This window comes from Capricornis sumatraensis, chromosome 6, assembly GCF_032405125.1.
Source record: "Capricornis sumatraensis isolate serow.1 chromosome 6, serow.2, whole genome shotgun sequence".
Classification (NCBI taxonomy): domain Eukaryota; kingdom Metazoa; phylum Chordata; class Mammalia; order Artiodactyla; family Bovidae; genus Capricornis; species Capricornis sumatraensis.
In genome coordinates, this window is record NC_091074.1 from 93,856,112 (window position 1) to 93,881,981 (window position 25,870).

General features: G+C 41.7%; 1 protein-coding gene across 2 annotated transcripts in view; it reads left to right on the forward strand.

Moving 5' to 3' along the window:
* Window positions 1-25,870, forward strand: part of FAM120A (family with sequence similarity 120 member A) — a 117,057-nt gene that overhangs the window by 22,390 nt on the left and 68,797 nt on the right. For both annotated transcript variants that reach the window (XM_068973747.1, XM_068973746.1), the window contains exons 2-5: window positions 1,472-1,718; window positions 4,654-4,736; window positions 21,535-21,663; window positions 22,414-22,510. In XM_068973747.1, coding sequence (XP_068829848.1) covers window positions 1,472-1,718; window positions 4,654-4,736; window positions 21,535-21,663; window positions 22,414-22,510 — 556 coding nt within the window. The remainder of the gene's footprint in view (window positions 1-1,471; window positions 1,719-4,653; window positions 4,737-21,534; window positions 21,664-22,413; window positions 22,511-25,870) is intronic.

The window sequence follows — 25,870 nt, forward strand, 5'->3', positions numbered from 1 at the left end:
AGAGAGGATGTCTCTGGACTGCTCTCGTCCTAGAGCTGGGCAGAGCTAGGTTCTGAACTGCTCTTAGCCTCAGTTTCCCAGAAGAATAGGTTAATAAACTCTCTTGCAAAACATACATTATACACTGACTCAACTCATACCTTTAATTCTGCCCCATCTGGTGGCTCAGTGGTAAAGAATCTGCCTGCCAAAGGAGGAGACACAGGTTCAATCCCTGGGTCGGGAAGATTCCCTGGAGAAGGGAATGGCTATCCAACCCAGTATTCTTGCCTGGGAAATCCCTCGTTCAGAGGAGCCTGAGAGGCTATAGTCCATGGGGTCAAAAAGAGTCTGGACATGACTTAGCAACTATGTAACAATAATCTCCTTTACAGGATATCTGATTCTATGAAGCAAGCAGCCATGCTGCCTTTTCTAGATCTCCTGTGAGGGGAGTGGAGCAAGGGAATGGTACTTACAGTCTCTTTTCATTTCAAAAACCTTTTAGGAGATTGTGCAGACTTAATGTTAAAGAACATTTGCTGTCTGGAAAACAGGAATCACTGATGATTTTTAAATGCCTTAAGACATTGCTGTAAATATAAAATTCTACATAATAAAGTGATTTGAGGTAGGGAGCATGGACTTGAAGATTAAAGAAAATCAGTCCTGAATATTCAATGGAAGGACTGATGCTGAAGCTGAAGCTCTAGTACTTTGGCCACCTGATGGGAAGAACTGACTTATTGGAAAAGACCCTGATGCTGGTAAAGATTGAAGGCAGAAGAAGAAGGGGTCGACAGAGGATGAGATGGTTGGACGGCATCACTGACTCAATGGACATGAGTTTGAGCAAGCTCCAGGAGTTGATGATGGACAGGGAAGCCTGGCATGCTGCAGTCAATGGGGTCGCAAAGAGTCAGACACGACTGAACTGAACTGAACACATGTTCATTCTTATTGTCCCATACGCTCAATGCTTCAGGATCTATATGAACTAGTAGACAGATAGGTGATGGATAATACTTGGCTTTTATTTTTGTTTAGAAAATCCTTCCGGTTATTTCACTTATTTGCTGTGATCTTCTTTGAAGAAATTATTTTGGTTTTACTTCCCCCTTTGTCTCCTTCCTTCTCACTTCATTTTCCTCTTGTCTTCCCCTTCCCTCCCCGACCCCCGGCCTTCAAAATACTGTCACAGGGGCCACCTGGTGTTGTACACTTTTAAATAGGGTGATCTTCGAATTTGATAAGAATTGAAAATTAATCTGCAGTATGGTTGGGATCATAAGTTACTGAGCGGAGATATTTCTTACTGAAATTCTTATTTGAGCAGTGTGCCTCATACTTTATTATGGCAGTTTTGACTATTTGGCTCTCTCGCATCTCTTCCGTTTCTGGCAGTTGCAGATTCTGTACAAATATGCCTGCATATTGAGCGCATGCTGCAGGGGTACTGGCCTCTGATGAGGTGCTCTTCTTACTTGCACAGGTTGCACAGAGCATTGAGGACCATCATCAAGAAGTGATCGGTTTCTGCAGAGAAAACGGCTTCCACGGCTTGGTTGCATACGACTCCGATTATGCACTGTGCAACATCCCCTACTACTTCAGTGCCCACGCCCTGAAACTGAGCCGGAATGGGAAGAGTCTCACCACGAGCCAGTACCTGATGCATGAGGTTGCCAAGCAGCTGGACCTGAACCCAAACCGCTTCCCTATCTTTGCCGCTCTGTTAGGTAAGTGGCAGTGTTAAAGCTCTCATTTTGTGAAAAAGTTATGTGTATCAGGAACATACTGATTTTTTAAAAAATTTCAGTGCTAGAATATTTTGGATTGTGTCTTAAATTTTAAAAAAACCAGGGAATGGGCTCCTCTTCAGTAACATTCTTTACTCATTATTTTTTGCTGATAATGTGCTTCTTTTGTTCCTAAGTGTTTGTTTATGTATTGTTTCGTCTAGGCCAATAAACTAATTTTGGGGAAAAAAATGCTCTTAATGTTTTGGGGAAAATAACATTTAAAAATCACAAATGCTAATACGTTCTCACTGTGAAAAACATTTAAACCTTTGACACAAATTACAGAAGAGAATTTGCTGTGAAGTTAGCACTGTTCTGTGTTCCCCTTGTTTTCAGGATTCTCACTAGTTTAAAAGGAAAACAACAGAAATAAACTATCCTACCTTTGTTTCCAAAGGCTGCATCTTAAGTAAATGTATAAATATCTTTAAAAACTCCCTTGGAGGAATTTTTTATGCTGAATATCTAGAAGGGTTGAAATCTTGTTTTAACTAAGATTTTATATATAAATTTTTCTCTTTTAAGTAACTTGGTAAGCCACCAGGGAAGTCCAACTTGGTAATAGGTAATCCATTTATTTATCACTTTATGTCTGTAGTTTATAGTTATTTCTGTCTTTTCTGTCAACTTCCCTTTCTTGTGCTTGGAATGTGCATGTCTCTTAGCTACTTGAGAATCTGGCTCTAGTTTGCTGAGAGTTTGTAAAAATTGTGTCCACAGTATAAGTAAATGTGTTCTGAGCAAGACCGTTCTGTGAGTAAAACCCAAGAACTTCAGTGATGAGATTGAGAGCTGTTTGGGGTACTCAGGCCCTCTCTGAGAGATGTGTGGTCTTAAGAAAAAGTGAGATCTTACTGTACTCTCTCAGTTTTTATTCTGCAATGCTTAGCAACAGGATCTGGTTGTGCTTACAAGGGGGACTATATTGTGGGCTCTTTTAGAAATTTCTAATTAGCAGATTTTTCAATAACCATTCCAAAAGAGTTTTATACAACTAGAAATTATAGTGAGGGAGCCATAATTTTTCATGTTATTTGGTGATAAAATTTCAGATTGTGTAACTACAAACTAATAAAAAAAAATTCTGATTTTACAAGTTGTCTTTATTTGGATCCAATCTCAAATACATGTCTTTAAGTTTGTACTTGGCTATTTTCTGTCCATTTTCTTAGTGAACTCTTGTGACTTGGGATTCAGAGGATTAAACCTAATTTCTAAATGTATATAGTACTTTTATGTTTTCAGATATTAAAATATAAAAGGATGTTTCCTCAAATGTTAAAAAGTGATGAAGTGGATGGACACATGAAAAGTTTCATATTTACTTAAATGTTATACCCATTGACTTGGGCATGTTAATTGACTTTAAATGAATGGGAATATTTTATACTTTTAGAATATGGATACCTTAGCTACCCTGGGAAGGGTATTTGTTTATCTTATTTAAGAAACATTGAATAAATTTCTTGGGAGATAATACCAACTAATAGTTTATGAAATATTAAAAGAAGTGAAAAATAATAACACTGAATAATTTAGTAATGAATTAATTTAAGGCTTGAAATGTCTTCAAAAAATTTAGGCAAATTATAAAGTCTTAATTGGGTGAGCATTTTTAGAGCATTTTAGTTTAGATTTTGTGTGAAAAGTTCAGTGTCCTCATATAGAAATATTATTTTTCCTTTTTTTAAAATAGAAAGTATAATTTCTCCTTTTTGTAATAGAAAGCATAGCAATATAAGATGTTTTGTTTTAGAAAAGTTGAGTGAAATACTCATTTAAGTATGTGGCCCAAGTTTTAACAGACTATATTTGATGTTGGAATTGGCTTAATATTTTTTCAGATAGTAGGTAGCTTCAAAAACAAATCTCAGATGCTTTATACTTCACAGGAAAGTTCTGCGCTGTCTCTGAGCAGAGGAAGGCAATACAGAACTCAGTGATTGACGGTTTGGGCCTGGCTCTGCTCTCGTGGGTGTCGTGACAGTTCGGCAAGCCTGTGTCACGTGTCTGTGTCTAGAGTATTATGAGTAGCAATGCTGAGACGCGCTTACCTTGTCTTGCCTTCTGTTAGCAGCTCAGTAATGTATCTGCTTAGTGTGGAAGTGACTAAATCATAATATACAAATCACAGAATTATTTAGGAAATTATTGCTTTTAAATTATATGAAAACAACTGACAAATATGTTAGTATATCAGGCATCTAAGCATTATATTGAAGGGAAAGTGTTCACCCCAAAAAGGTAGTTTCTCAGCTGAATACAGTTCTTACTTGTGACATAGGCCTGGTGATATTGCAAAGAGCTGACTGACACTTCTTGGTGGTAGTATAGTCTGTGCTTTGTACATCTATTTTGTGGGTGGTGCTAGAAATTGGAGGAGGAGGGTGTTGATCCATGTCACAAACTGCAAGCATTGTCACTTAACCTTAGGTTTTATAACTGTAGATTCTGCATCTGCACCTACTTCACAGAACGCAGTTTGAGCCATAGCCTCTCATAAACACACGAAAACTTGTATCAGATTGGTATCTGGCATCTGGCATTATCAGACTGACCTTAATACTGTGCTGGGGAGTTACTTAGGTTTTTATGCAGTTTATTCAGTTTGAATGCTGTTAAGCCTATAATGGAAATGTAGTTGAAGCAGCTTCAAGAAGTTGGCCTGCTGTATGTTTTGTGTTAACAGATGAAGAAATACTCTCAATGTCTGTGTGGAAGTTTTATGCGGTGTATTAAATGAGGTGGTCCTAAGGAGTCATATTGCAAAGTATAAAACTAACAAACATAATCTACAGATTATAACATGCAGTGATATTAAGTTTCCCCCTTGTCAGTAATGGCTTTTGTGGTATCCCTGTTTGTATTCCAGGAAATCACATTCTACCTGATGAAGATCTGGCTTCCTTTCATTGGAGTTTACTTGGTCCAGAACATCCACTAGCTTCACTTAAGGTAAAAATTCATTTTATTTCCAACATTTGTTGCTTTTCCTTTTCCTTTCATAATCTAAGCAATGTTTCTTTATTGTAGAAGGAAATATACTGCAAAATTAGCAATATCATGCTTCCGCCTAACTTCACAATCTGTGCTGCCTTCAAAAAAAACAAAGAACCTACCTTATATTGTTCCCCGCACCTATATTTTAGGGAAATATATATAAATGTTTTTAAAAATTCTTGAATTCTTCATGTCATGTACCTAGATAGGTGTAAATTTTTTAGCTAAAGTTTGTACGTATTTTCTTTTCTTGCAAATATTATTTTTTCAATAGATAATATCATCTGCTGTTATGGATCAATATCTTAGCAGAGTTTGATAAATTTCATAATTTTTTTTACTGATTTTCTAATATTGTAAAAAATAGTTTTAATGTTTTATGAGTGATTGAGGAGACCCAAGTTCATTAGAAAAATGGTCTATTTGTACTGTTCCGTTGATATTTATTTTCTTATTTTTCTCCCCTTCCTGTTTGTGAAAGTAATGAACATCCAGGAAGATGCCCTTAACTTTGATTTTCTAAAGTGGGAGGGTTTACAGTTTGATGTGAGCATAGTAGTGGAGTGGTATGAGTCACTAGGGAACTTGTATTTGTGAGTGGCTTCCTGTGATTTTCTGAATTCCCTTTGCTGGGAAAATTGGTGTGGTGTTCTCTGCTGTCAGTGTTGTCGTCATAGCTGCCACTTCCTAGATAGGGAGTTGGGAATTCTGAACCTAGACTGGCCGGCAGCCTGGGCCTCAGTTCCTTGTGGTAATGGGGAGGTTGCATGGAGTGGTTTCTGAATGCATGTTTTCCTATTGTCAGAATTGTCCTCCAAATAGGATTTTCAGTGTTTAGCTTACAGCAAACCGTGATACTTGGAAGTTCAGGTGGCATTCCTCTCCTGCCTCTTTCACCTTGTTCCTTGGTGCCTAGAACCTTTTTTTTTTTTTTTCCCATTTCTTATTGATAGGCCCTGATATTTTCCTTTTTATCCTAACAGTTCTTGGTATGAGGCTTTTCAGCTTCTGTTGGAAGGTCAGTTTTTCTCCTTTTGTTTGAGTTACTTGTTTTCTTTTGCCTTTTTTTTTTTTTCCCCCATGAAGGAAAACAGCTCTCTATTTGCTATTGGCCAGAATGTTCTTCAAGTGTGTTTTCATTTACAAAGTACTACAATTTGTAAACTTGATTCCAAGCTCCTGGTGATACCATTAACGACTTGTAGAATCAGAAAAGTACAGTCTGAAATCAGGTAGACTCAGAAGTATTAGGCTCATTAGCTTATTAAACGGTATGCTTTTATGAAAGCTTGTTTTTTTACAAGGTTTGTATCGTTTTGAGTAGGAGGGGTGAGTGAGAGGCTCCCAGGATCCCCAGACTGTATACATATGTTTAAATTGAGCTCGCCTTATTTCGTGTGTTAGAGGTTAGAAGTGAGGAACTGTTTGAAGAATTATTGGAAAACCAGCTCAATCCACTAGTAGATCGCAAGTATCATTATCACGTACTTTTCCTAATAGTTTGTTAATAAAAATAAAAATATATAAAAAGTTGAAATAGAAAATATCTATTCACATATCCATCACCTTGGTTCACCTGTTGTTAACAGTTTGCTGTAAAGATTATTTGTATCTGTGTGTGTTTTTTAACTCAACTATCTGGAAGTAAGTTGCAGAGATCATAACACTTTATCTGTGAAAACTTTGGTTTATATCTGCTGCTGCTCCATCATATCCAACCATTTGTGACCCTGTGGACTGTAGCCTGCCAGGCTTCTCTGTCCATGAAGTTTTCCAGACAAGAATACTGGATTGAGTTGCCGTTGCTTACTCCAGGGGATCTTTTCGACCCAAGGCCTGAACTAGCGTCTTCTGAATTGGCAGGCAGGTTCTTAAGCACTGAGCCACCTGGGAATCCCTTGGTTCATATCAACACCACCACCTAAAAATAAGGATAATCTCTTAATTATATTACTGTCATCACATCAACTAAATTAATGTCATTTAATATAAGTCTACGTTGACGTTTTTCTGTTTTCTCTGGAAGTTGTTTGTAGGATTGTCTGTGTATGTATGTATTTTGAAATTATTTATATACTTTTGGTTGTGGTGGGTCTTCGTTGCTGTGCACAGGCTTTCTCTAGTTGTGAGCGGGAGCTATTCTTGGTTGCGGTGCACAGGCTTCTCACCACAGCAGCTTCTCTTGCTGTGGAGCACAGGGTCTAGGCACGTAGGCTTCAGTAGTTGAGGCTCGTGGGCTCAGCAGTTGCGGCACATGGGCTTTGTTGCCTCTGGGCACGTGGAATCTTCCCGGACCAGGGATCAAACCCATGTCCTCTGCATTGGCAGCAGATTTCTATCCACTTGTGGGTTTTTTAAAAAACTAAATTTTTTGCATTATCAACATGTGTATTTTAAATATTAGCTAGGTATTTTTATGGCATAATAGCGAAGCAGTCCGACATAATTTTTCAGTGATTTGATAAGCTGTAGGATTTTTTTAAAGTGACATTACGAAAAGTAAAACGTCTGGCTTTGAGTTAAAAAATTGCAAAACTTTTATGTTTTGACCTTTATACACAGTTTCTGTGTGTGCTGCTGCTGCTAAGTCACTTCAGTCGTGTCTGACTCTGTGCGACCCCAGAGACGGCAGCCCACCAGGTCCCCCGTCCCTGGGATTCTCCAGGCAAGAACACTGGAGTGGGTTGCCATTTCCTTCTCCAGTGCATGACAGTGAAAAGTGAAAGTGAAGTCGCTCAGTCATGTCTGACTCTTAGTGACCCCATGGACTGCAGCCCACCAGGCTCCTCCGTCCATGGGATTTTCCAGGCAAGAGCACTGGAATGGGTTGCCACTGCCTTCTCTGTCTGTGTGTAATATCATCTTAACAAAAACTGGGATTTTTTTTTTTTAATTGGAGTATTGCTTTATAATGTTGTGTCAGCTTCTGCCATACAAAAACACGAATCAGCCATAAGCATACACATGTCCTCTCCCTCTCAAATCTCCCACCCACCCCCCGACCCCATCCCATCCCATCTCTCTGGGTTGTCACAGAGCGCAATGTCGGGCCCCCTGTATAACTCAGTGACTTCCCAGTCTGTTTCATACATGGTAACCTATATGTTTCAGTGCTACTCTCTCAATCCCTCCTGCCCACTCCTTCCCCGACTGTGTCCACATGCCGGTTCTCTATGTCTGTGTCTCTATTTTTGCCTTGCAAATAGGTTCATCAGTGCCATTTTTCTAGATTTCATATACATGTGTTAATATGTGATATTTGTTTTTCTCTTTCTGACCTCACTCTGTGTAACTAGACTGTGGGATATTGAATATGGGTTTTTTTCTCATGAACGTTACTACTGTTTAGAATTGTCTGTACCCATCTGCTTTTTAAATTGCTTTTTCCCAGTTATAAAACTAACTACATCTTTTGAAAATTGGTTAGTTGTAGTTGTTGATTATAAAACTTTCTTATGATTTTTTTCCTTTTCAACAGAGTATGTTGTATACAGTTTTTAAGGATACTTGATTTTGCTTCCCCGATTTCAAGCATTCCTTTTCTCCTACTTTATTTTGCCAAAGTATTTCACTGAGTTCATATCTACTAGTTTATTGTTCACAGAGGGTTGGTGTTATATGAACTTATTACCTAATAAATTCAAATCCCCCCTTAACGTGTAATGTCATAATCTTATCCCTGTCGACGTTTCGACATCACCATCCACAGTGCTGGTTGGGCCAATAGGAGAGCGTGGCTGGGGCTCTGGATTCAGAAGCACAAGCAGAACCTGGAGTGGCTGGTGATAAACAGCTGAGGCAGTTGGATCATGAGGCGATCCCCACAGAGAAGGCTAGGAAGGGAGCAGAATTCTGTTTTGTGCTGCCTTATTAATCAGGGATAGTGCTTATTAGAGTAGGTGTGCAATGCTAAACATACTTAAAAACCTAAAAATCAAGTTAGGGCAGTAGAAAAGAGGAAGTTAAGGCAGCCAGTCAAGTTTTTAAGCTTTTCAATACTTGTTTACATGTTAAGAACTTCTAGTTTCTTAGTTATGGAAGTAAAGTTTCTTAGTTTTGGAATTAAAGTATATTTCGTTTGTTTTCAGGATAGCAGGAGCCCATTTTAAGTCACATCACATTCTAGAAGCAGAGGTGGGAGTCCTTTGGGATGTTAGGTGATCAGCTCTGCTTGGGAACACCTCCTGGCTATAAGCATGTGCCAAATGAGTGCCGTTTTTATATGTGCTTTTTGAATTTTTAAAAATGGTTTTATGATTTTGAGTCCTTGAAAGTTATGGAACTTTTTATTTGGGTTTGGCATTGAATTTTTTAATGGAAAGTGTTTTCTTAAGTTGAATCATAAGTTGCAGGTCTTTGTATTCCCAAACTTCATATTCAGTTTCATATATTTTGAGTTTTATCCCTGTCAGTCATTTATGACTCCCAAGTGTTTCCTGCCCCAGAGTCCCTTTGTCATTTCCGCTTTGCAAGTTTTATGCTCACCTTTCCTCTCCTTAGACCTCCTACAAGTGGTGTTCTCCTGTATAGCTCTTCAGGTTCTATTTTGGCCTCTCTATACCACTTCCCCAGTGTGGCAGGCGGGCAGAGGAGACCTTCCCCTGGACACAACTGCCCACGCCACCGTCACCACCCCACTGCCCTAGCCCAGCTCTGCCCATCAGCCACAGGCCAGGCAGGTGCTAGTTTCTCTTGAACTCCTCCCTGTGTGTGTCCAGTTAAAATGTCTCCTCGAAAACTTCCTTGCTTGCTTCTGGCTCTTCTCAAAATCTAAGTCCTAGCTCTTGTACCTGTCTCTTTCTGATTTAAGTAGTCTTTAGTGTTTATACCTCTACCTTTGGATTAACTTTCTAGTCACCTTCCTTTACCAGCAATATCTTTTCCCTGAGGCAGCTGTATACCAGGACACTCGTGCAGGTCACCTCAGGAACGTTTTGTTTTAAATTTACCTAGAATTTTACTAAAAGTTATCTTTATATGTTTACATCTTACTGTCTGCCACCAAAAGTCACTGAGTAATCCTTTTTACAAATGTTTTTAGGGACAGGATGTGGCGGTTGACCCTGGGGGAGGAGGGAGTCTGATTCTGGGAGAGTAGCATGTCAGGGTCCCCAGGAATGTGGAGGTGGACAGAAGAGCCATCTGTGTCTCATCGTGCAGGCCACACAACCCCAGCATTCTCAAAGTCATGGCAAATGGCACGGCTTGCAGTGGGCCCTCAGAATGAAGCCAGGACTTGAAGGATCTCCTCTCTCTTGGCTTCCCGGAAGGGGATCCATGGGTAGCACCTGCTCACCAGTGTCCAGCCCACCAGTGATTTTCATCTCCACTCCGCATGGCCCCTCTCTGGGTTTCACACCATGGAGCCAGCTTCCAGAGAGAAGAGCAGCCTGATTTCAGGCCTTTTGAAGTTTTATGGTATATCTAACATACTGTGCAACTTCACTAGAGTGAGATTGGTGATCAGACTTCCTGGAATCTTTTTTGAAAGAAAGTTGAATATAAATTGTGCATCAATAGAAAGATGGGCTTCAATTATTTTAAGAGTTCTACCTTTTAAGGCATTGCAAGAGGTGGCAGCGTGGGCACTGTAGGACATTCTAAAGAAGGAATTCCTGCTTGTATATTAATGTTAATTGAAGTTAACTCATACCTTTTTCCCCTCAAAAAGTCATTGTATCATAAGAGCTAAAAAGTACTTCCTAAAACCCAAGGACTTTGGGAGCTCTAGAGAAAATATTGTTAGGGGCCTAGAAATGGTTGAAAAACTCAACCATTATGCAGTGTGGAAATAAAAGCTATTTATAATTTTACTCTTGGAAGAGAACCACTTTTAACAGATTGATATTGGTACTCCAAAATTGTTTTAAAATGTACACCCTACTAATATTATTATTACAATGTCATGCATTCAGTGAGCTGCACATTATTAACAGTCTATGGAATTTCAGCGCACAGGTTCATGGTGCTGGGATGTAAGCTTTTAGGTCGTGGAAACTTAGGTAAGAAGTTTTATTCTTTGCTCATTTAAAATTTATATAAGGAATCCTTAGATGGAAAATACAAGACTGAACTCAAAAGATGCTTGCTTATTTGGATCTTATCTGAGCTGCTTTCCCTGTTCCCAGTTGCTTTTAGAGTAAAGATAGAAAACTTGGTGTTCTGAGGAATCGTCTGGGATCACTGGGACTCAACAGCTTTTCTGTCTTTGAACAGAAGTCACTTTGCTGGGAAAGAGGGACAGAGTCATGGGAGGAGTCTGTGTTTCCTAGTTGTTGCAGGGTTACTTTTAGCTTAGCTCCTTTCTATAGGGACTGTGCCTACAGAACTCTTCCTGAGTGAGCCGAAATGCATAACCTGGTCAGGAGGAGAGAGAGATTCATGGTCCAAAAGCCGTCTGAAAGATACAGTGTTTGTAGTGGCTGACTTCTCATGCCTGCGGTGGTGATTGGTGGGGTAAGTTAAAAGGAAGGTTACTGGAGTACTTTTGGTTTCTCTGTTTCTTCTCATGACCTGGAATCTTCTAGTGTTATGTTAATTAAGTGACATATCCTCAGTTTTTTAAAACGTGTGCAGACACTTTCAAGTGTATTTTCTCCCCTCTGGGTCCAGAACCTCAGTATTGTTCCTGAATAGGCCGTCTCCATCTCTCTAACAGAAGAGATCTTCCGAAAATATGGCTCGCTTGGCAGCTTCCTGACCCTGTGTCTTGGGTGCGTGCACCTATACCCCTCACCTTGCCAGTGGTCTCTTCCCTGGGCACTTCTAGGCAACTCAGCCAGAGAGGTCACCTTTCTTGATGCTAGCCCCATCTGGGGTCAGGAAGATGTGACAGAACTGGGATTTGCTAGCAGTTTACTTCCAAACTGCCATTCCCGATTAGAATGGTTTTAAAATTTTCTTTTTATAACATTTTTATTGGGATACAATCACATGTCATAAAATATACTCCTTTAAAATAAGATTCAAGGCTTCTGAGGTGGCTCAGTGGTAAAGAGTCCACCTGCCAATGCAGGAGATGCAAGAGACGTGGGTTCAATCCCTGGGGTGGGAAGATCCCCTGGAGAAGGAAATAGCAATCCACTCCAGTATTTTTGCCTGAAAAATTCCATCAGTAGAGGAGCCTAGCAGCAGCAGCGGGCTACAGTCCATGAGGTTGCAAAAAGTTGGGCACGACTGAGTGCATGTACGCAAAATGTATAATCCAACGGTTTTTAGCTTTCACAAAGTTTATGCATGTATCATCACTTCTAATTTTAAAATACTTTCATTCCCCCAAAAAGAAACCTCACCTGCTAGCGGTCACTTCCTACTTCTCTCCCTCTCCCACCCCTTGATAACCACTAGTCTACTTTTTTCTCTATGGATTTGCCTCTTCTGGACATTTCGTATAAGTGGAATTATATGACCTCTTGTGTCTGGCCTCTTTCATTGAGCATTTTTTCCCCCCCAAGGTTCAGTCACATTGTCGCATGTATCAGTACTTCATTTTTTTTAATGGCCAGATAATAATCTGTTGTGTGAATCCTACCACATTCAATCTGTTCATCAGTCACTGGACATTCAGATCGTTAGCCACATTTTGGCTATTGTAATGCTACTGTGAATATTTAGGTACAAGTATTTGTATAGACATGTTTTCATCTCTCTTGGCTGTATACCTCGGACTGAAATTGCTGGTCTCTAGGAATAATATGCTTAACTTTTTGAGGTCCTACTCCACTGTTTTCCACAGCAGCTATACTGTTCACACTTATCAGCAATGTGTGAGGGTTCTGACTTTTCTGTGTCCTCACCAACACTTGTTGTTGTCTGTTTTATTTCTAATTGTCACAGTGGATGTGTCATAGTGGCTGTGATATGGTTTTGATTTGCATTTCTCCGATGACTAATGATGTTGAACACCCTTTCCTTTGCTCACTGGCCATTTGTATACCTTCTTTGGATAAATATCTATTCATATCTTTTGTCCATTGAAAAATTTTTTTTATTATTGAGGTATATGAGTTAGTTCTTTTTTTGAATATATTCTGAAACGTAAGTCTCTTATCAGATACATAATTTGTAAACACTTTCTTGCTTTTTGTGGGTTGTCTTTTCACCTTCATGATGGTGTCCTTTGATAACTCTTCAGAGACTCAGGCACGGTCATGTACTAGAGTTTACCCACAGATAACTTGACTGCATATTCTTTCTTTGTCTCCAGCAGTGTTTATTATACTGCAGCCTTCTATGGCGAGTCATACGCTGGGTCTTCTCCCAGAAGAGTTCTGATTCTTATCTTACACTTAATATCCTTTTGTCTCTGTTGCTTCTATCTTTAGTATTCTCACAGTACTTCACTCTTTCACCCACCCTGGGGCTGTCTGCCCATTTACTCGTTTCTTTCTTCCCTAGTTGGCCTGGACCTCTTGATGGATCATCTCCAACCAGGTGTACCAGCATCCCCCTTCTGTTGCTCCTTCTTCCATCTCACCCACCCAGCAGACTTCTCCAGCCTAGATAGTACTATCTAGAGAATATCTTGAGAACCACACAGCTGATGGATGCCACTGCAAATTTATGATCTAAGTTAAAGAAGGATCTAAATAAATGAGGAAATGTATGTGTTTATGGTTCAAAAGACTGCTGTTATATAGATCCACTACATCCTCATCAAAATCCACCCTGGAGAAGGGAACAGCTACCCACTCGAGTATTCTGACCTGGAGAATTCTGTGGACTGCATAGTCCATGGGGTTGCGAAGAGGCAGACATGACTGAATGATTTTCACTTCACTTTCACATCAAAATCCAAGCAAGCTTTGTTTTAAAGTGGAAATTGAAAAGCAGGTTTTAAAATTCATGTGGAACCGCAAGGGACCTAGAAAAGCAACAAAAATGTTGAAAAGGAATAACAAATTTGAAGGACTTGCTGCTGCTGCTGCTGCTGCTGCGTTGCTTCAGTCATGTCGGACTCTATGCGACCCCATAGACGGCAGCCCACCAGGCTCCCCTGTCCCTGGGATTCTCCAGGCAAGAACACTGGAGTGGGTTGCCATTTCCTTCTCCATTGAAGGACTTAGTGTTACCTAATTTCAGTATGACTTTAAAGCTATAATCAACTCAGTGTAGTACTGACATAAGGGTGTCGAATAGATCAATGGAACAGAGCAAGTTCAGAAATAATCGTGTGTATGCATGGTTAGTTACCTTTACCAGAAGTCCATAAGTAACTAAATGGGGAAAGGGTTAGTCTTTATAATAGCTGGATATTCATTTGCAAAAATTAGAAATATAAAAATTATTCTAGAAGAAAATATAAGAGAAGATCTTTATGACCCGGAGTTAGAGATTTCTTAGTTAAAAGAATGAAAAGCAAGCAACAACAGTGAATGGAGATAGAATTATATTGTGCTGTTTGCACAATGTAATTCTTACCAGAGGACTTGTATTCAGAATATATAAAGAACAGTACAATAATAAGATACACAACCCAACAACAAAGAAAAAGACAGGCAAAATTTTGAACAGACATTTTACAGAATATTCAGTAAGCACACAAGGAGATACTCCATGCCATTAGGTAATGCAGATTAAAACCACCATGAGCTGCATTACTAACCACTAGAATGGGTGAAATTGAGGACACTGATGGTGAGAAGTGTCAGTACATGTCAGCACCTGCAGCTCTGAGATGTGGCTGTTGGGAAGCAGAATCCAGAATGGTCCACTTTGAAAACAGTCTGACAAAGTTTCTTACGAAGTTAAACATACACCTGCCATATAAGCCAGCAACCCCACAACTAGACATTTACTCATGAGGAGTGAAATCCTCTGTTGACACAAATGATTCAGTCTGAGTCTCTGGGCAGCTTTATCTATTGTAGTCTCAAAGACACTCGACAATAGTCAGCTGGTGAATGGATGAATAAATTGTGGCACAGTCTTACAATGACATACTGATAGCAGAGAAAGGAACCAACTAATTTCTTACAGTATGTTTGAATCTTAAAGCATTATCTTAAGTGAAGAGTTAAAAACAAAGGAAATAGATTGGTTTTATGTAAAATCCTAGAAAAGGCAAAAGTATAGTGATAGATAGCAGGTTAGTGGTTGCCTGGGGCTATGATGGGAAGGGGAACAGGAAACTGTTTGAGGTGATGGAAAAATTGTATTTCATAATTGTGGTAGTGGCTTCACTAATTGGAGAAGGAAATGGCAACCCAAGCTATCAGTATCAACAGTTAATCTTTTATTCTCCTTAATATTTATCTTAAACATTCATCATGTCTTCAGACCTCTCTTCACTTTCGCACTGCTTTCTCTTAGAGAGAGGTCCTTTATCTAAGGATGATGAGAGTCCTCAGCTTCTCGTTCCCCTGTTTGCCTTCTTCTTCATCCAGGCTCACTTTACTTCCCTTTTCCAGCCTGAGACTAGGCTGTCCTGACATTCTTGAGCCCGTGTCACTGACTGCGTCTGGGGAGCCCTTCCTTGCCTCATCCGGTCAACTCCTTGCTCCTATGTAGACACTCCCACTTTCGGTCCTTGATCCTTAGTTTGTAAATGTGGTCTAGGCTCCCGTGTTCTCCTAACTCTCTTTTTTCATCCTCAAATCTTCCAAGGGCAGTCTTCCATTGTTTTCCCAACAGCTTAACCCACCCTCACTGCTCGCTGTACCCCTCCCCACCTATTTCTAGCAGACACAGGTGGGTCTTTGTCCAAGGCTGTGGATTTGACAAATGATTTGTCAAGTGATTTTCAACCTCTTTGGAGCATTTGACAGTGTCAGTCATCCTGTTCTCTTCACCCTTCTGGGAAATTCCTGCCTTGATTCCCAGACCCCAACTTCCTTCTATATTCCTTATTTCTGAATCCTTTCCTTGACTCTCCTGTGAGCTGGCTGCCCTTGAGTGCATGTGCATTCCCTAGGGTCCATCTGTACCTTGCTGTAATCCTCACACTTCCTGGCATGTCTCATTTGCCTTCAAGGTTATAAGTACCATCTCTGTGTTGATGATTCTCCAGTGTACTTCTTCCAGTGAGACCTCTTCCTTGAACTGCCGGGTGTACCCTACCATCCACTAAGTCATCTCCACTTGGGCACTCCACCTGTGCACCAAATTTGATGTTTCTAAAAATGTCATCACCCTGCCTGAATGGTTTTGTCTTCCTGTGTTATGTTTCTCAGCTAGTGATACCACTGTCCCTGTAGTCATCAGGTTAGAAATGGGGAATTAAATTTGATTCTTCCCCTCTCCAGGTCTAGCTTATCTGACCTTTCCCGGCTTGCTCACCCTGTCCTTCTCTACCACCTGCGTTATTGTCACTTGAGTTTGAGCAGGAGCCGCTAATGTTCCCTCCTTTGCTCCTTCACCTTCATGCCTGTCCTCCATGTGTCTGACACCAGGCCTGATCTCATACCTCCCCTGTTGACAGTCTTTCTGTAGCTCCTTTCATCGACAACAGGAGTTTGGATTTCATGGATCTCTCGGGCGGTGGGAGGAGCTGGGAGGGCTACTGTTGTGTTGCCAACTTCTAATTTTTCTAAATAAGAAGGTCAGAAGAACAAGGAGCTTGCTATCGACCATCATTTTACAGAAAAGGACATTTAATGCTAAAAGAGGCCTAATTTAGAAGATGACTAGGCCAGAGTGTAGTGGTCAGGTGTGCAGTCTGCGGGTCGGGTAGTGGCCCAGCTACTCACCTTGTTGGCTCCTATGGGTGCCTTAATGAGCTTCTGTCAAATGGGAAGTACGTTTAAAAGTGTACCTCACAGCATTGTTTTGTGGATTAAATGAAGCGATGCCTGCCGAAAGCAGCGTGTGGCATACAGTCTAGAGGAACTCAGTCACAGGACCTTGCAGCCCCAGCTGGATGCAGACACTTCTACAGGAGGGAGCCCAAGCCTGCCCACCTTTCCTTCAGAGCCTCCGGGGACCCTTGCTCACAAAGTGTGATGGAACTTTTCTTTGTTTACAGTTAACTCTATAAACTCAAATCTGTTGAAGTCTTCGGTGTGTCTGCATAACAGTTTCCACGTGCAGAGCTCTCATTTAGCATTGTGTGTGATTATTGCATTTTAGCATCCTTTTCAAGCTTGATGGTGGTAGTGGTAAAGAACCTGCTTGCCAATGCAGGACACGAAAGAGATGATGTGGGTTCAATCCTTTGGTCAGGAAGATCCTGTAGAGGAGGGCATGTCACCCGCTCTAGTGTTCTTGCCTGGAGAAGCCCATGGACAGAGAAGCCTGGTGGGCTATGGTCCATAGGATCACAAAGAGTCAGACATGACTAAAGCAACCTAGCATGCACACGTGTATAAGATATTGATTCATGTCATAACTTTTTAAGAATCTCAAGGCATAGCCACTGGTAGGTACCTAATGGTTATAGTGTTTAAGTGTTTTCCTTACTTTTGACTCTGCTAGAAACTACTAGGCTTCAGGGTGTGTTCGATGATGCAATGGTTAGTGGGCTTATTACAACAAACTGCCTTAGCCCCCTCACATAACTCTTTTCATTGGTCTGGGGGCGCCAAGGCTGCACTCAGTTGGATCTCAGGGCTACGCTTTGAGAATCACAGAGGATGCAGAAACCTTTCTACCGCCTCAGCTGGGCCATGATTTTCCTCCCGGCTCTCCTCTGAGGTCTCTTTTGGAGTTGGCTCGCATTTTGTTTTGCAATAAGAATATGAGTTTCTTGAAGTCGAATACTGGGGAGCTGCTCCATGTTCTCATTTCTAGAACAATGCCTTACTCACAAGTGAATGTTGATCAAATCAGGTTTCTAGTTTTCTTCCTGAAAATTGCCAAAATTTGGCAAAATTGCCAAAATCATTTCCACATTGCTGTTTTCCAAATGGCAGTGAAGTGGGTCAGATTTTTCTGCTTCAGCAATGATGTTAAGCAAGAGAGTTCCAGAAAAACATCTATTTCTGCTTTATTGACTGTGCCAAAGCCTTTGACTGTGTGGATCACAATAAACTGTGGAAAAGTCTGAAAGAGATGGGAATACCAGACCACCTGACTTGCCTCTTGAGAGACCTGTATACAGGTCAGGAAGCAACAGTTAGAACTGGACATGGAACAACAGACTGGTTCCAAATAGGAAAAGGAGTATGTCAAGGCTGTATATTGTCACCCTGCTTATTTAACTTATATGCAGAGTACATCCGGAGAAGGCAGTGGCAACCTACTCCAGTACTCTTGCCTGGAAAATCCCATGGACGGAGGAGCCTGGTAGGCTGGAGTCCATGGGGTCGCGAAGAGTTGGACATGACTGAACGACTTCACTTTCACTTTTCACTTTCATGCATTGGAGAAGGAAATGGCAACCCACTCCAGTGTTCTTGCCTGGAGAATCCCAGGGACAGCGGAGCCTGGTGGGCTGCCATCTGTGGGGTTGTGCAGAGTCGGACAGGACTGAATCGACTTAGCAGCAGCAGCAGCAGAGTACATCATGAGAAACGCTGGGCTGGATGAAGCACAAACTGGAATCAAGATTGCTGGGAGAAATATCAATAACCTCAGATATGCAGATGACACCACCCTTATGGCAGAAATGCAAAGAAGAACTAAAGATCATCTTGATAAAAGTGAAAGAGAAGAGTGGAAAAGTTGGTTTAAAGCTCAACATTCAGAAAACTAAGATCATGGCATCTGGTCCCATCATTTCATGGGAAATAGATGGGGAAACAGTGGCTGACTTTTTTTTTCTGGGCTCCAAAATCACTGCAGATGGTGATTGCAGCCATAAATTAAAAGACGCTTACTCCTTGGAAGGAAAGTTATGACCAACCTAGACAGCATATTAAAAAGCAGAGACATTTCTTTGTCCACAAAGGTCCATCCAGTCAAGGCTATGGTTTTTCCAGTGGTCATGTATGGATGTGAGAGTTGGACTGTGAAGAAAACTGAGCGCTGAAGAATTGATGCTTTTGAACTGTGGTGTTGGAGAAGACTCTTGAGAGTCCCTTGGACTGCAAGGGGATCCAACCAGTTCATCCTAAAGGAAATCAGTCCTGGATGTCCATTGGAAGGACTGATGTTGAAGCTGAAACTCCAATACTTTGGCCACCTGATGCAAAGAGCTGACTCATTGGAAAAGACCCTGATGCTGGTAAGGTTGAGGGCAGGAGGAGAAGGGGAGGACAGAGGATGAGATGGTTGGATGGCATCACCGACTCAATGGCATGGGTTTGGGTGGACTCCAGGAGTTGGTGATGGACAGGGAGGCCTGGCGTGCTGCAGTCCTTGGGGTCACAAAGAGTTGGACACAACTGAGTGACTGAACTGAACTGTGTTCATACTGAGTTGCATTTAAAAAGCAGTCAAGAGATAGTTTGGGAGCAGTAGCACCAACAGTCTCAGAGGAAGATGTGGCTGCTCACCCTGAGCTAGATTTGGAAGGCTGGATTGGGAATGAAGCTGAGCGAATGAGGAGGGGGTGAGGTGTGAGCGAAGAGTCTGTTCCAAAGGAAATTATAAAGGATATAGTTGACGGTGGTGTTAAATTAGCCGCTCAGAAGGATTCAGGGGTCCTCTAATGACAGGATCTGTTCACTTCAAGGATTTCATAGCCTTAATGTTGTAGAAGGTAGGGGTAGCGAAGACAAGGAGTCCATAGGAACAAAAGCGACAGGCTGTCCTTTTCATTTGAGGTGGGATGGGGCAGGGTGCGCCTGCCCAGTCTGTTGTGCATCCCCTGGGAGAGGCTGCCTGCACCATCCCTTTAGCTCCCACCTCCTGGAGAAAAGCCCTTTTCATATTGTGGACATTTTTATTTCTAATAAACCCTTGTTCTCACTATGTTAATTGTCATTTGTTCTCTATATAAGCTCTTTCTGCAATGGCTGGCTTTTCCAGTACTTTGTGCAGCATGATGAGGTAACCATAGACTTTCAGACTGCCAAGGGGTGTTCTGTGGCTAACTAGGCTCAAACTGTAGTCAGAGACAGAAGGTTGAGGCCCAGAGAAGGGGTCGTCCAGGGGCCTCAAGTCTGGTGGCCATTGCAGGCTGTCCCCTTCCCTGTAGTGTGTGCTCACTGAGAGTGAAATGTTGATGGTAGGAGGGCTCAGGGTTTCTCTTCTGGCTTCTCTTTCCTGGGGCCGCCAGCAGCTGGCCCTCCTCCCTGCCCTGGCTGTGGGACTGTTGAACACCCCAAAAGACAGGGAGTGGACAGAGCTTCCATTTCTCCCAGACTGACTGGAATGTGCTGTTCCAGGGACCTCTTCACCGTGGAACATGTGTATGTCAGTAATTTTTCATTCTGCAGAGGGGGAATTGGGAACATGCTTGTGGTCTGCAGCCATGGACGTCTTACTAGTTCCTTGGAGTTCATTATGATGGAGTTGACCTTTATCAAACACTGACCAGAACAAGGACACAAACCATTCTTTAGGAGACAGAGCAGCTAATATTTTTCAAACATGGAAAACATTATTTTCAGAAAAATGATTGCTTTTCCAAAATGAAATTGAATATACTTTTGTGTTTCTGAAAATTTGTGTGTACTGTAATACTGTAATCATCTTATTTTTCCAGAGGTTCTTCCATTGTGTTTATGTTGAGTTTCTCTGATTTTCTTCTTTTTCTTTCAATTTTTTCTCTATTATTTCTTTTTGGTGTCTTAAAATATCACAAAGTTAATAATCTTACAGTTATAGAGATCACAACCAGAGTGGGTCTCACTGGGCTAAAAGCAAGGTGTGAGAGGGCCACGTTTCTTCCGGAGGCTCCCGGGAGAATGTTTCCTGCCTTTTTAGCTTCTGTAGGTGCTGAATTCTGTGGCTCATGACTCTTCCTTCGTCATCAAAGCTGTCAGTGGCCAGTAGAGTCCTGCACCCCCTCGTGTATGAAGCCTGCTCCTCTGCCTTCCTTTCTACATTAGAGGCCCTGTGATGACACTGGGCCCAGCTGCATCATCCAGGGTACCAGCCTGGCCTGAGGTTAGCAGTCTGCCCACCTCTTCCCTCCTGCTGTGTAAGGTACCACATATAGGTGTGGTGGGCAGGAGTGCACAGCTCTGAAACCACAACATTGGCCTTTAGAAGTTTTTGCCATCTTATTTATCTTTATGATCTTTGTGACTAAATAGGACATAAAACATCATTTCATACTATCATTAAATTAAAAAAATTTATAAACAAAGTTTGTATGTGATTCATCTTTGTTTCTAAGAATATAGGCATACCTTAATTTTGCTAAATCAAGGTATCTTTGTTTCTTCATGTATTTTTTTTTTTAAGTTTTCGTGAAAAAGTCCAAAAGAAATATTTTTTAAAAAATTTCCTTACTTACCATTTCCTGGTGTCAAGTGTAAAATATTCCTACACTTTATTCCGTGTATCTTTCACCAGATGGGTCCCTTCGCACTCAGGGATACTGTTTTCCATCCATTCCAAACTGACCTTGGCTCTTTCAGTGGACTGAGGAGCTTGGGGCTACATAGCCTCCGGCTGGCTGGTGTTGAAAAATGAGGGGCACCTGTGGCCCAGGGCCTCTGTGCTGTGCTCACGTGAGCAGGTTGCAGACATATCTGAAGTGATGGAAGGCTGTCAGATGCATTTTAACATAGTCAGGTTGAAGCCGCTGAGTTGTATCTCAATGATTGAAAGGGAGATCCAGGGCTTAACCCTCAGACTTTCAAAGTCTTGGGGACAAGAACTTACAAATTGATGATAAGCAGGCTCTTCTAAGGAAAGCATTACCTGTAGTTTCTGGGGCCCATGTTTGGAATTAGTGTATTGACACGTGTGCTTGTTTTCTTAGGTCCGGGCCCACCAGCTGGTCTTGCCACCGTGCGATGTGGTGATCAAGGCTGTGGCTGACTATGTCCGCAACATCCAGGATACCTCGGACTTGGATGCCATAGCTAAAGATGTTTTCCAGCATTCTCAGGTAGAAATGCAAGCTCTTGGGTAGTGCTTGGTGCTCTGGTGTGTGCTGAATTAGGAAGGGTCTTGAGAGGCACACACCAGCCATGCCCAGGAGGGCTTCCAGCTGTCAGGCCTTGGTGCCAGCCAGGAGGGCTGGCCCCTCACCTAGCTTCTCCAGCCTCCCCTCCAGCCTGCACAGAGGTAGACAAATCGTAAGGCCTCTGCTGCTCCTAGATCCTCCATCATAATTTAGTGGGATTTCTACTAAGACAGACATATCAAATGGGCAAACAGAATTGTGATCTCTGATTTGTCCATCCCTCCAAGTGATGATCAGGGATTTCTTCTTCCTTTTTTGGAAAGTAAGGAATTCAAGGGAGGTTGGACTTTAGTAGAAGCGATGAAGTTTGTGTGACTTCCTATTTGCTCTCTGAAGAGCTAAATTTGTACCTCTGCTTTGCTAGAGATGGAAAGTAAAACCTTTGCAGGTAGCATCAGAGACGTTGCCGAGGGAAGGTTGGAGGACTGCATTGTAGAACTCAGGTCTCCTGAGTGCCATGTCAGACTCTGATAAGTACGGTGTTCTAAGAGAATTAATGTTTAACTTGTTTCTTTAATGATAATCTGTTGATTTTCCTTAACAGTTTTAATGTTTATTCTAAACTCTCATCTAGCTTTAAAGGCTATAGACTTATCCATGTGTTGAATTATATTAATATACACACGACCAGTGGCATACTAATTTACAAAGGTTTTCCTGCATTTGTTTCAGTCTAGAACAGATGACAAAGTTATTCGATTTAAGAGAGCAATTGGATATTATTCAGCGACTAGCAAGCCTATGGCATTTCACCCACCACATTACTTAGGTAAGTAATTCGAGGCCTCTGTGATGCTAACCATGCAGTAACCAAAGAGATTTAAATATTCAGCCAATAATCTTGTGAGTTTATTGTTTTGAAATAAGATTTCTATCATTATACAAATAAGTACTAGCAGAACTTCCTGGGCAGACTCAGTAGTAATTCCTGGAAGTGTTGAAAAGCAAGAGCAAACTTATGAGACTTAAGAGATTGGAAGAAAAAAGGATGCAGTCATAAGGACTAAGGCTGGCAGTAATGGTGATACTTAAATCTGTGTCTGTGAGGTGTGGGCTTATAGAGTGCGCCAGGGACACAGAAGACCCACCCGATCTTTAGGTGCCTTCAGCGCAGTGGATTGATGTCTCCTCTTTGTTGCCTTTTTTTGGCAAAAGATCAGATTTCTCTCAGAGAGTTGAAATTGGGGAATTAAAAACAATTGTAAACTGCCTGAAGGCTGCTTGATAATAGGTATCTCGTGGGAGGTTGTAAAGCACTAACCCTAAGTACCAACCTCCTTCCTAAGTCAGATTGCATTTTTTAGGGTCCAGATCAGTAAAGCTGTGAGAAATCATCCTGCCACTTGTTGTTTCAGTTGTGCTTATTTTATATAATGAGACTGTCAAGAGGAATGAGACTTTTAACTGATTTCATACTAACTCTGCGGTTGAAAATGTTCCTAACAGTGTCCTTTGCATGATAGTATTCACTCACCCATTTAAGCACAGTGTGACTGTGCTGTGTATGTGGTTGGTGGGGGTGGGGGGGACGATACAGATACAGGTAAGTGCTGGCTTTTGATGGCAGTCTCTGTGCATGGGTAACAACAAGTGCGTATGGATTGTGCCTATGGACAAGTGAATATGCTGTGTGATCGAGGAGGGTACAGGCCATTTCATCTGATGACCCAGTTCCCCGTCGTGGGATACCCACCCCCCTGTCCCTAGCTATGTCTTTTCTTCCCAGCAGTCAGAGTAGTGTTTAAAAATGTCGGTCAGCCTATTTCATTCCTCTCATGCTTGTAACAAACTCCCAACTGCATACCTGCTTCCTTCCCCCACATCAAGCTCCTTCTCTTGCTGGCCTCTGCCCCTCACCTTCCAGGCCCTGCCGTCTTTCCTGTGTGAAATGTACGACACTGGCTCCTGCTGTGGGGTCTTGGCACTGGCTGTGGACCTAGAGCTCTCACCCCCTGACTTCCTGTGTGTGGGGCATTCCCATTTCTATTGTCCAGGCTTCACTGTCACCTTTCTTGGCTCCACTAGGCCATCCTGTCAAATGATTCTCTGCACATCTCCTCAGACACACCCTCCCAACCCCTAAGAATGTCAGGGGTCCAGGGATGGACAACACCAGGATCTCAGCTGCCACCTTCATCCTTTACAGGAGTGGGGAAATATTTGCCCAAATGACTTAATCCATGAAGAGCTGTTGAATCAGGAGAATGAAATGATTAGATATAACTTAAGGTTACTCTTAGAAAGGCGGACAGGTAGTGCTGGGCGGGGGGACTCGATACCACGTGTCTCTTCAGTTAAGGTGAGATATAACAGGGGCAGATGGTGGTGGCTGGGTTTTACTGCTGGCACAGGAATAGATGCTGTTGAGACAGGTGAGTGGCTGGGGTACTGATGCCAGGTTGTGGACATCTCTTTTCCATTGCCTCCTGGCTTCGTTTTTCCTGTTTTATTAAAATGGGATACTTATGTTAATATTGAAAGGGCAAGTATAGGTAAAGTGCTTTAATGAGTGCTTGTTACAAGCAGATACTGTCATTTTTATTCTTGTAGGAAGGATGACTGGCAAAAGCTCTGAATGTTGAATGATCAAGTAGCCTGAAAGAAGTTAACACAAAGACGTACTTGGTACCTCATATTATCTGTAGTGATGTTCTAGATCTTATATGACAGTTGTACTTTAAACATTCATTATAATATACTTGGGACTGGGCTTCCCAGGTGGCTCATTTTGGTAAAGACTCTGCCTCCAGTGCAAGAGATACAGGAAACTCAGATTTGACTCTGGGTTGGAAATATCCCCTGAAGGAGGAAATGGTAACCCACTCCAGTATTCTTGCCTGGAGAATGCAATGGACAGAGGAGCCTGGTGGGCCACAGTCCACGGGGTTGTGCAGAATTGGATATGACTGAAGTGACGGAGCATGCACTTGTGGTTGGGACTAGAGCATTTATTAGTAGGAAGGAAAATAGGTGGGAGAAGGATAGAGACAGGATAGATTGACTTACCATTTGGCATTGACCTGAGCTGATAACAGTTTGGAAAGTGTTCTGAAGAGGAAGATGAGTTTTAAATTAGGTTTAAATTTGAGCTTCTTAAAAATATTTACTGTTCTGTAAAGTGCTTTCATGTTCTTATTAAATCATCAAAGGACATTATGGGGTAAGTATTTTATAAAAGAAGTTAATAGTCTTAGAATTCTCTTTCACTTTCACTCAGTGGTTTATGGAGAACAGTGGTGTAATTGGTAAAGAACTGGGGATATTTAGAATGATGTTTTCAAGTAGGTTAATGTAGGTGATAACCACCTACAACATCCTTCTATAAAGCATTTCCTATTGCTTCTGACTATTGCAGTAATCGTAATTACACAGCAAGGACTTAACAAAGCACAGGCACAGATAGTTTGGGACAGTGTAGAGTTCAGTATATGACCATATACGGAAATTGAGAAAGGGTGAGGCAAGATTGGGAAGGAAGGTTTATTTCAAGCAGAACCAGCAGAAACAGATAAATGTAAAAATCAGTATTTTTTTTTTTTCCTGATAAGTATAAAGAAGCAAAAGTATCTGGAAATGGTGCTCACTGGTTTTTGGCTCTATGTGCTGCTGTTGTTGTTTAATCACTGACTCTGCAACCCCATGGTCTGTAGCACACCAGGCCTCCCTGTTCTTCACCATCTCCTGAAGTTTGCCTAAGTTCATGTCCATTGCATCAGTGATGTCATCCAGCTACCTCATCCTCTGATGCCTTCTCTTCCTTCTGCCCTCAGTCTTTCCCAGCATCGGGAATTTTTCCAGTGAGTCGGCTGTTTGTATCAGGTGACCAGAATCCTGGAGCTTCGGCTTTAGCATCAGTCCTTCCAGTGAGTTTTCAGGGTAGATTTCCCTTAAGATTGTCTGGTTTGATCTCTTTGCTGTCCAGGGGACTCTCAAGAGTCTTCTCCAGCACCACAGTTTGAAGGCATCAATTCTTTGGTGCTCTGCCTTCTTTATGGTCCAGCTCTCACAATCGTACATGACCACTGGAAAGACCATAACCTTGACTGTGTATGGAACTGTGTCGGCAAAGTGATGTCCTTACTTTCGACACGCTGTCTAAGGTTTGTCATAGCTTTCCTGCCAGGAAGCA